At 33.4% G+C, this 12,338-nt stretch overlaps 1 protein-coding gene across 2 annotated transcripts in view; it reads right to left on the bottom strand.

Moving 5' to 3' along the window:
- Positions 1-12,338, bottom strand: part of HTR2C (5-hydroxytryptamine receptor 2C) — a 257,668-nt gene that overhangs the window by 105,799 nt on the left and 139,531 nt on the right. For both annotated transcript variants that reach the window (XM_027089542.1, XM_027089543.1), the window contains exons 3-4: positions 9,827-9,941; positions 5,210-5,523 (exon numbers count right to left, since the gene is read on the bottom strand). In XM_027089542.1, coding sequence (XP_026945343.1) covers positions 5,210-5,523; positions 9,827-9,861 — 349 coding nt within the window. In that variant the 5' untranslated portion in view covers positions 9,862-9,941. The remainder of the gene's footprint in view (positions 1-5,209; positions 5,524-9,826; positions 9,942-12,338) is intronic.

Raw genomic sequence — 12,338 nt, 5'->3', positions numbered from 1 at the left:
AATAACTACTGCAGAGCAGAATAAAGAAAAAAGAATGAAAAGAATTGAGGATAGTCTCAGAGACTTCTGGGACAATATTAAAGGCATCAACATTCAAATCATAGGGGTTCCAGAAGAAAAGAGAAAAAAAGGGACTGAGAAAATATTTGAAGAGATTATAGTTGAAAACTTCCCTGACATGGGAAAGGAAACAGTCAATCACGTCCAGGAAGCACAGAGAATCCCATACAGGATAAATCCAAGGAGAAACATGCCAAGATACATATTAATCAAACTATCAAAAATTAAGTACAAAGAAAAAATTTTCAAAGCAGCAAGGGAAAAACAACAAATAATATACAGGAGAATTCCCATAAGGTTAACAGCTGAACTTTCAGCAGAAACTCTGCAAGCCAGAAAGGAGTGGCAGGCCATAGTTAAAGTGACAAAAGGGAAAAACCTACAACCAAGATTACTCTACCCACCAAGGATCTTGTTCAGATTTGATGGAGAAATTAAAATCATTAAAGACAAGCAAAAGTTAAGAGAATTCAGCACCACCAAATTGGCTTTACAACAAATGCTAAAGGAATTTCTCTAGGCAGGAAACACAAGAGAAGGAAAAGACCTACAAAAACAAACCCAAAACAATTAAGAAAATGGTAATAGGAACATACATATCAATAATTACCTTAAATGTAAATGGTTTAAATGCTCCAACCAAACGATATAGACTGGCTGAATGGATACAAAACAAGACTCGTATATAAGCTGTCTACAAGGGACTCACTTCAGACTTGGGTACACATACAGACTGAAAGTGAGGGGATGGAAAAAGATATTCCATGCAAATGGAAATCAAAAGAAGACTGGAGTAGCAATTCTTATATCAGACAAAATAGACTTTAAAATAAAGACTATTACAAGAGACAAAGAAGGACACTACATAATGATCAAGGGATCAATCCAAGAAGATATAGAATTGTAAATATTTATGCACCCAACATAGGAGTACCTCAATTCATAAGGCAATGCTAAAAGCCATAAAATGGGAAATCAACAGTAACACAATAATAGTAGGGGACTTTAACACCCCACTTTCATCAATGGACAGATTATCCAAAATGAAAATAAATAAGGAAGCACAAGCTTTAAATGACACATTAAACAAGATAGACTTAATTGATATTTATAGGACATTCCATCCAAAAACAACAGAATATACTTTCTTCTCAAGTGCTTATGGAACATTCTCCAGGAAAGATTATATCTTGGGTCACAAATCAAGCCTTGGTAAATTTAAGAAAATTGAAATCATATCAAGCATCTTTTCCAACCACAATGCTATGAGACTAGATATCAATTACAGGAAAAAAAACTGTAAAAAATACAAACACGTGGAGTCTAAACAGTATGCTACTAAATAACCAAGAGATCACTGAAGAAATCAAAGAAGAAATCAAAAAATACCTAGAAACAAATGACAATGAAAACACGGTGACCCAAAACCTATGAGATGCAGCAAAAGCAGTTCTAAGAGGGATGTTTATAGCAATACAATCCTACCTCAAGAAACAAGAAACATCTCAAAGAAACAACCTAACCTTACACCTAAAGCAATTAGAGAAAGAAGAACAAAAAACTCCAAAGTTAGCAGAAGGAAAGAAATCATAAAGATCAGATCAGAAATAAATGTAAAAGAAATGAAGGAAACAATAGCAAAGATCAATAAAACCAAAAGCTTGTTCTTTGAGAAGATAAACAAAACTGATAAACAACCAGACTCATCAAGAAAAAATGGGAGAAGACTCAAATCAACAGAATTAGAACTGAAAAAGGAGAAGTAACAACTGACACTGCAGAAATATAAAGGATCATGAGAGATTGCTACAAGCAATTATATGCCAAAAAAATGCACAACCTGGAGGAAATGGAAAAATTCTTAGAAAAACACAACATTCTGAGACTGAACCAGGAAGAAACAGAAAATATAAACAGACCAATCACAAGCACTGAAATTGAGACTGTGATTAAAAATCTTCCAACAAACAAAAGCCCAGGACCAGATGGCTTCACAGGAGAATTCTATCAAGCATTTAGAGAAGAGCGAACACCTACTTCTCAGACTCTTCCAAAAAGTTGCGGAGGAAGGAACACTCCCAAACTCATTCTATGAGGCCACCATCACCCTGATACCAAAACCAGACAAAGATGCCATAAAAAATGAAAGCTACAGGTCAACATCACTGATGTACATAGATGCAAAAATCCTCAACAAAATACTAGCAAAAAGAATCCAACAGCACATTAAAAGGATCATACACCATGATCAAGTGGAGTTTATCCAGGAATGCAAGGATTCTTCATTATACACAATTCAATCAATGTGATACACCGTATTAACAAATTGAAGGATAAAAACCATATGATAATCTCGGTAGATGCAGAAAAAGTTTTTGACAAAATTCAACACCCATTTATGATAAAAACTCTCCAGAAAGTAGACATAGAGGGAACTTACCTTAACATAATAAAGCCCATATATGACAAACCCACAGCCAACATTGTTCTCAAAGGTGAAAAACTGAAACCATTTCCTCTAAGATCAGGAACAAGACAAGGTTGCCTGCTCTCACTGCTATTATTCATCATAGTTTTGGAAGTTTTAGCCACAACACTCAGAGAAGAAAAAGAAATAAAAGGAATCCAAGTTGGAAAAGAAGTAAAACTGTCACTGTTTGCAGTTTATATGATACTATACATAGAGAATCCTAAGATGCTACCAGAAAACTACTAGAGCTAATCAATGAATTTGGTAAAGTAGCAGGATACAAAATTAATGCACAGAAATCTGTTGCCTTCCTATACACTAATGATGAAAAATCTGAAAGAGAAAATGAGGGAAACACTCACATTTACTCTTGCAACAAAAAGAATAAAATACCTAGGAATAAACCTACCTAAGGTGGCAAAAGACCTGTATGCAGAAAAGTATAAGACACTGATGAAAAAATCAAAGATGATACAAACAAGTGGAGAGATATACCATGTTCTTGGATTGGAAGAATCAACATTGTGAAAATGACCATACTACCCAAAGCAATCTACAGATTCAGTGCAATCCCTATCAAATTACCAATGGCATTTTTCACAGAACTGGAACAAAAATTTTACAATTTGTATGGAAACACAAAAGACCCCTAATAGGCAAAGCAATCTTGGGAAAGAAAAACGGAGCTGGAGGAATCAGGCTCCCACACTTCAGACTATACTACAAAGCTACAGTAATCAAGACAGTATGGTACTGGCACAAAAACAGAAATATAGATCAATGGAACAGGATAGACCTCCCAGAGATAAACCCACGCACATATGGCCACCTTATCTTTGTTAAAGGAGGCAAGAATATACAATGGAGAAAAGACAGTGTCTTCAATAAGTGGCACTGGGAAAACTGGACAGCTACATGTTAAAGAATGATATTAGAACACTTACTAAGACCGTATACAAAAATAAACTCAAAATGGATTAAAGACCTAAATGTAAGGACAGACACTATAAAACTCTTAGAGGAAAACATTAGGCAGAACACTCTATGACGTAAATCACAGCAAGATCCATTGAGAAATGGAAATATAAACAAAAATATACTAATGGGACCTAAGGAAACCTAAAAGCTTTTGCACAGCAAAGGAAACCATAAACAAGATGAAAAGGCAACTGTCAGAATGGGAGAAAATATTTGCAGGTGAAGCAACTGACAAAGGATTAATCTCCAAAATATACAGTCAGCTCATGCAGCTCAATATCAAAAAACAACCCAATCCAAAAATGGGCAGAAGACCTAAATAGGCATTTCTCCAAAGAAGATGTACAGATTACCAACAAACACATGCAAGGATACTCAGCATTACTAATCATTAGAGAAATGTAAGTCAAAACTACAATGAGGTATCACCTCATACCAGTCAGAATGGCCATCATCAAAAAATCTAGAAACAATAAATGCTGGAGAGGGTGTGGAGAAAAGGGAACATTCTTGCACTGTTGGTGGGAATGTAAATTGATACAGCCACTATGGAGAACAGTATGGGGGTTCCTTAGAAATCTAAAAATAGAACTAGCATATGACCCAGCAATCCCACTACTGGGCGTATACCCTCAGAAAACCATAATTCAAAAAAGTGTCATGTACCACAATGTTCATGCAGTTCTATTTACAATAGCCAGGACATGGAAGTAACCTAAGTATCCATCAACAGATGAATGGATAAAGAAGATGTGACACATATATACAATGGAATATTACTCAGCCATAAAAAGGAACAAAATTGAGTTATTTGTAGTGAGTTGAATGGACCTAGAGTCTGTCATACAGAGTGAAGTAAGTCAGAAAGAGAAAAACAAATACCGTATCCTAACACATATATATGGAACCTAAAAAAACAAAAAGTTCTGATGAACCTAGGGGCAGGACAGGAATAAAGACACAGATGTAGTGAATGGACTTGAGGACACAGTGAGGGAGAAGGGTAAGCTGGGGCGAAGTGAGAGTAGTATTGACATGTATACATGTAAAATAGATAACTATCTATTTTACATGTATATATCTACCACATGTAAAATAGAAAGCTAGTGGGAAGCAGCTGCATAGCACAGGAAGATCAGCTCAGTGCTTTTTGACCACCTAGAGGGGTGAGATAGGGAGAGTGGGAGGGAGACACAAGAGGGAGGGGATATGGGGATACATTATACATATATCTGATTCACTTTGTTATACAGCAGAAACTAACACACCATTGTAAATCAATTATACTCCAATAAAGATGCTAAAAAAAATGAAGATGATGAACTTCTTTCATCTTCTTTGTATAAAAGCTGGTACTAGGTATGTGTACTGCCCAGAACCTAGGGGTAGGCACATGTTTCTTTCACTGTCACAATCTGTATATTGGAAGGCAATTGTCATTGTTTACAAATGACACTGAGCAATAGAGTATCTATATATGATTTTAATATATTATAAAACATTTGTTTTGCTTTTTCAAGAGTCTGCTACTGATTTATTTAATAAATATACACACATCCAATTTCTTCTGTCACACAATTTTCTTTTCTGTTTATTTTCCAAATGATACAAGTAGAATAATTAACTTTCTGATTTTTTACGATACCTGCCACAGATTTATGACATGATCTGAGATCAAAATACTAATAAATTTGTACTTACCATAAAGGATTGCAAGCAGAGACAGTGGCATGACAAGTAGTCCCACTAGCATATCAGCAATGGCTAGGGACATTAAGAAATAATTGGTGGCATTGTGCAGTTTCTTTTCCAAGCTTACTGCCATGATAACGAGAATGTTGCCACCTATTGTCAAGATTATTATTATGACGATTGAAAGTGCTGGCCAGTTTTGTACCCCGTCTGGGAATTTGAAGCGTCCACCATCGGAGGTATTGAAAATGTCAGTTACTATGGCTGCTACTGGGCTCACAGAAATATCACATTGCCAAACCAATAGGCCAATCAGGTGCACACTGAAAATTAAGAAAAAAATAATCAGGTATATATTATATTGCTTGTACCTAATAAATTACTTATATAAATCAACTGCTTTTCCTTTAACAATCATTATTATCATCATCATCATTCCTACTCTCAATTAAACCTCAGTATCCTTCTTTCTCTCCCCCAAATACTTTTATTGAATGCTTAATATGAGTCAGGCACTTAGTTTACTGAAATATATGTGTATAATCTCATTTGATCTCATATAGCATCCTCATGAAGTCAGTACTGATTTATATCTATTATGTATAAGGAGAGACTGAGGTTCAGAGAAGTTAAGTAACTTTCTCAAGGAAATATAGGCAGTAAGTAGCAGGGGCAGGGTCCGTACTCAAGTCCCGTTGAATTCAAAGCCTGTGTTTTAGACTTTTACTCTCTACACTCAATCTGAAACCACAGTATTGTTTGACTTGCTAAGTGACTTTATGCTGGCCCATAATTTCTTAATATCTGTCCTGTAAATTTTCCTTCTACCTGACACTCTCCCCATTTCTGTCCTATGTTTTCTGGTGTTGTTCTAGGTTAGAAAATGATTTGTGGTGATAATTAACTCTTGTGGGTTTGCTGTTTTCCTATGCTGGAAAAGAAATCTCTTAAGTCATTTAAAATGTACACCTCTCATGATGGTACTTATGTAGATTTTTACTGGTAGGAATTTCAGGCCAAGTGGCAGACTAATGCAAAAGAGACAGACGTGGTTATGTTTTGTACATTCCAAATTAATTTCCCCTGATGGTGATATGAGATTTATTCAGGTTTCATACATTAATGTAAGTCCCTAAATTGTCTCATGAAACTAATATTTATTTTCCTTAATAAGATAAACAAGAAAGATAAGTATATTCAATATTTCCTGCTTAAAAGCAAGAATTATCTGTGAATGACTGTCTTATGTGTATTCTATGTTCAGTAATAGTTATTTAATGAATACTAAGCAACAACTATACTAGATGTACTAGTTGTTAAACCCTGATATTATTTATAGAGAAGAAAATTTCCTCTACTGGTACAATATGTGCTAACCAATTCTCTATGCAAGAAAATTGCATGGGGGATGGAACACATGACATTACAAAATCCAGAGTCTATGAGTTCTCCATGTAAAAGTTTTGATTTCATTATCTCATTCACTTGTTCTTTGAGCTAAAAATATTATTTCTACAGGGAAAATATATGTGTGGTTAGATTGACTATCACTTATTATCAATCATCAGAGAAACTTGCAGTAGTAACACTAGATGATTATGATTATCATAATTGTATCTATAATAGTATACACACACACACACACACACACACACACACACACACACCATACTTTCTGAACCAGACCTGGAACACTGAACCTGAAAAATTATTGGCCTTATTTAAACTTAAGTAAAATATTATAATAATTTTCTACCACATTTAAAAATTATTTCTCTTAATACCTTGTTAATATACTTTATGTATTTTAACGTAATGAAGAAATCATGAAAATATTTTGACTTTCTCATTCTACAAGTACTTCGGACATTTAGCTTAAAACTACTTCCTCATTAGTCAAAGCTGCCTGATATCCTAAGCATCATGTCGGTGGGAGACATACATAGTAATTTTCTTCAAATCATGAGAAGTAATCATTAAATTCTTTCCAATGCTGGATGTATTCTTTTTTCCTGAGACATAAAAAATAAGCTAAAATAATATGTGATTCAAAAAATCTGTATCATAATTAATTTGTGATTAAAGTGAATAGAAATTATTGAAATAAAGAACCAAATAAATAGAAGCAAGGTATTTGCTTTCAGCTTTGATTACTCTGTCACTGTATTTGTTGTATTTGGCATGTGGCTAATGTCCTGGCTACTTGACCTAAATGATTTTTTTTGACCAGTCACTTAACCTCTCAGAAGATCAATTTCCTCATCTTTACAATGAGGATGATCACATTATTGTTGTGAAAATTAAATGATAAATGTAAAGTCTCAAAATAATACTTTTGTCATAATAGGCCCTCAGTAAATGTTGGAGCTTACCTTCTTTCTGCCTTCAAAGTTAAACAGAAGTATTTTGTGGTAGCTATACCCTAAATGTACTTCAAAATTTGTCAAGAATTTAAGTCCTGGTTTTACTTTAAGTAGGTACTTATTTATGCAGAACTGGCTCAGATAGTAATTTTAAATCCAAGGTCTTTTCTGGCCTAGCTGTTGAAAAACATGTTCTTCTGAAATTAAAAAAAAATTCTGGTTTAAATTAGTTGATGATCATTTCAAGTAGTCCCACAAGACTTTATGCTCACAGTGATATGCTGCATCTTCAATTTTCAGTTGCAGAATTACAAATATATTTATTCTTAAGCCTAGATAATATGGTCCTAACAGGATATGCAATGCAACTTCAAATTTTCTCAGTAAATTGTGAAAACATCTAAATCCTTTCACATTTCTGTAAAAATAGTAGAAGAATACAAAATAAAATTGTATATAACAAAAGTACACGAAAAACTATGTCCAATTATGAATTTTATGATTTGAGTATCTTAGAACTTTGGGGTAGAAAACCACTTAAAACATTCATCTTGCCTACCTCTGCTGGTCAAATATATTTTTACTTTTTATTAAAGAGTCCATGAAACAAATACTGAATTATTGAGGAAGCTTGTAGAATCTAAATATATCTTTTGTGAATTATTAAATAAAGTAATGGTGTTGGGAAAAATCCTGACAGAGTTTTTACTTCAGTTTCCTGGTTTCAATTCAATTCAATTTAATAAATTCCTATTGAGCACTACTTATGAGCAAATTAGTATGATTTTTACTGCAGTCAGTCCTATTTTCTACAGTATTATAATCAAGAATTGGCTGTATTCTAATTAAACCTAATTTGTAACATTTACATGTTCAGTGAAAAACATACAGTCCTTTTACAGAAGAGGAGTAATCTAGGTCTTGTTTCTAAAGCTTATGCTGATTGCTATTAAGGCCACAGAAGTCTCATAAAATACGTGCACAAAAATCACAATTTCTATCTGAACAATTGAAATAACTTATTAATTGCTACTAAGTTTTGAATGAAAATATCTGACATTTTTAGTCGATAAACAAAATTATAATTTGATTTAAAAGTCTGAGTACATTTTAAATCTACTGAGTTTTTGCATGGCATATGACAACGGGCATTATTAGAAGAGATGAATGATCCCTTGTTTCTCTTAATGTAATGGAAAAACTTCTATGTGAATTCTTTAATTCCATAGAATAATTTGGTACTCTTTAAGGTAGCCCTGCATTTGGTATATGGATCAAGGCCTATATACTAAGTTGTCCTTTCATTTTCCCAGACCTGGCTCTTTTTTTCCCTTCTTTATCACTGTCCTTCACCCTTTCCTTTTCCTCTCTGCTCTAGTTTTCTTGGAACCACGTATCCTTGAGACTATCATCACTACAATATACAATGACATCCAAGATGGGCTATAATGGTGCATATTGCAGAGGATCCAGTGCTGATGTACTTTTTATCTACACTGCTCTGTAAACTGTTTCCTCAGTGAGCACTTTTATAGAAATCACAGAGGAGATTGTGCAGGAGCAAGGTGATTCAAGGCTTCTCAGTTGTACTGATCAGAGTTTACAGAGCCCTGGATCTTGTTTTCCATGACCCCATTCCTCAAAGAGTAGGTTTAGAAGAAAGCAACCCAACCTTTTACTAAGTTAAAAAGAAGATATACCTGGATTAGATCATGTTTTGAATTGCTTAGTGCTTGAATTCAACGCTTTCCTTATCACTTTTATGTTATGTTCTATTGACTTTAACTACTGGTTCATTGTTTCAAGGCTACATCCTGTCCAGCTACATCCTCCAGCCCCTATTCCCTGACCTCTCGCTCATTCTTTTGCAACCTTAACTATTTTTCATAGAACCAGAGACTTGTAAAGACATTTATTCTCTTGGCTGTTTAGTTCATGCAGGAAGGAAGAGGAAAGAACCTTTCTTATTTCTACATTTTAACCATACAGAAAGGAACCACAAGTATCAGAATTATTTTTGAATGATATTACTTGTTTGAACATATGAGTGGTTGTGTTTAATTGGAGTTCAAGTTATTGGTTTTTTTCCCATTTATTGTTTTTGAATAGAAAACACCAGTAATATTAGTCTATTGGAATGCAAGTCATTTATACAGATTGAGGCAAATATAGCTGAATAATCATATAAAAACCTTTTTAACATTTTTGAGCAAACTACTATGAAAAGTTATTTTAAAAAAATAATAGGTAATAACATCCTTACAGGAACGAGTGCACTGCCTTCCTCAGGTTCACCATAATTGCTTCAGTCTTAAGCAACCAAAGTTTAAAATTGAGAAGAGGAAATTTAACAGACTGGATTCATTATGCCATCCTTTCTGGGGAGAGAAAAAAGAAAAAGAGAATTAGTTAAAAGTTTAAATAACTTTAATAACCTTTGATTAAATAAAAATAAATATATTTATTAAGTGATAAGAAATAATCAATACTAAATTTAGCAAACAAGCAAGCATATTATATAAGTGATAAAAAATGGCAAGGAGAATAGATTTTTCATTTATTTACCAATATACAACCATCATAATTTTTCTAAAATTTCTTGTATATACTTTCTTTATATGGGGCTTCTACTAAATCTCCCCCTGCTGGAGTACAAAGCAGTGTTTTGAAAAAGAAATTAAGAATATATGCTTCTTAATTTGCAAACTATTGGGGGAAAGTTTGTGATCTAATAATTAAGTAGCATGTATAAAGTAAAAAGGTTTCATCTTATAGAGCAATGAAAAACTAAAACAAGTTTTAAGCATTTTTATAAAGTGAACATATTTTGTACAACATTTCTAACTTTTTTTTCCAGTGAAGCAATCTGCTTTTTCATAGATAGCTTTCTTTATACTTTTGCATGAACCAACAATATTATCCAGAGGGTAGCCACAGGTTTATACCAAAATAAATGAGTTGATTAAGTTTACCTAATTAAATATAGCAACAACCCTATGAACCAACTAGTTAGTATCCAACAGATAATATGCTGCAGTCAGAGCACATGGGATAATGTTGAAAATTGCAAACAAAAGGTCAGTTGCACTCGATGATTGAAAAACAAAATTTAGTTTCATTTATTGATTAAGAACTGACAGTGCATCTTCAGAGGAATTAGGAAGGAAACATGAACACTCTACAAACATCAAAGAATTTCAGAGTGAGTACCTTTGATTTCTGTAGGCTATTTTTGAAGGAGTTATTGGTTGCAATGCAAAACCCCACCAAACATTTACATAAGAGATTATTCACCACTTAGCCCTCACTATATTCAGTGTGCTAAAATGTTGGCCAAGAGTAGACTGGATGCAAATTTGCTGAGGATCTCTGCTGTGCTCCTTGTGGAAATAATATCTTTACACGGAGTAAAACGTGTCACTGTGAATTTTTACATTGATATTGAAGAAATACCCAGAGTGAATTCTAATGATTAACATAGAGACCCCTTGGTTTTTCTGCATAGCAATTCTTAACTGGGAATAGAGTAGGTAAACCTCTCTGTTTTTCATGTTGCCTTCTCTATATCTTCTTTTTTTGGATTTTGATTTTACTCTCTTCTCATACCAAACATGTAACTGTATTCTTTTTGGGGATCACAAGCTATTATGAGAGTCAAGATTGTGATGTTAAGTTTGCAAGTAGTGGGCTGTCAATGAGAAAAATTTAGTTGTGTATGTTTGTGGGTGGGGAGAGAGAGAAAGGGAGAGAGAAAGGGAGAAAGAGAGAGTTGAATAGCTTGAGAACATGGAATATTGAAAGGTCATCGCTTTTGTTTAATTTGTAAGTATTTTCAAGGAATATGATACAAATTTGTCAGTAATCTTTTTTAATGTTTTCTAGTTCCTTTTAGAAATTTGGAAATAAAATTTTACCAAAAAAACTTGCACCTCCCTATGTTTCCCATCTTATTCAACAGCACTCTTCTAGTCAGTCAAGCTACAAATTTAATTTTTTCTCACTTCTTATCCCTCAACTCTCACTTGTGAGTTCTCTTAGTGCTACCTACACAAAAATTTATCCCCAAATCATCCCCTTAACTACAGTATGAGAAATGTTCTGTGAGTAATTCTACAAAAAGGGGAGGGGATGCAAAATCTCTTAAAGCCTTGGATAAGAAATTAAGAAGAGAAACAAACAAACAAAAACAACTCTAATTGAACACTGATCTGCATACCTCTCAGATTCCACCAATCTTTCATAACGGAATTCTCATGATTGTGTGAACACAAACACAAAAATATATGTGAGTTCAAGTATTCAAATTTGGGAGGACTTGTGTTTTATAAAATAAATTTAAAAATCACATGGGATAACTGACAGAGTAATTGATTAATTTTTAATGAGAATTTGTGATTCTTATAGAAACTATGATCATGTAGCAACATAATAAGAATATATATACACATTTATATGTGTGTACGTATGTATATATGTATTTGTGTTTGTGTATATATATAAATATATATATAAAATTTTGTGTAAAGAAAAGTATTGATTAACCTGAAATTGTCTCAAGCATGCAGAGAAAATTACAGATTAAGTCACAGAAATAAGTAAAGGATCAGTAAATACACATTCAGACCAATCTCTCATTTCTTTCTGCAACATAAATCACAAATCTTTTCATGCTCTCTCTAAAGTTCTGTAAGATCTTCAGGCATCACTAACAGTAACTACGTTTGCTAAGGCAAAAAAGGGGACAAATATTAGTTTTCATATAGTTCTTTTTTTTC

The sequence above is a fragment of the Aethalodelphis obliquidens genome, unplaced genomic scaffold (assembly GCF_003676395.1).
Source record: "Aethalodelphis obliquidens isolate GAN/ISIS:26980383/991018 unplaced genomic scaffold, ASM367639v1 scaffold66, whole genome shotgun sequence".
Classification (NCBI taxonomy): Eukaryota; Metazoa; Chordata; class Mammalia; order Artiodactyla; family Delphinidae; genus Aethalodelphis; species Aethalodelphis obliquidens.
This window is presented reverse-complemented; position numbering and strand designations above follow the sequence as displayed.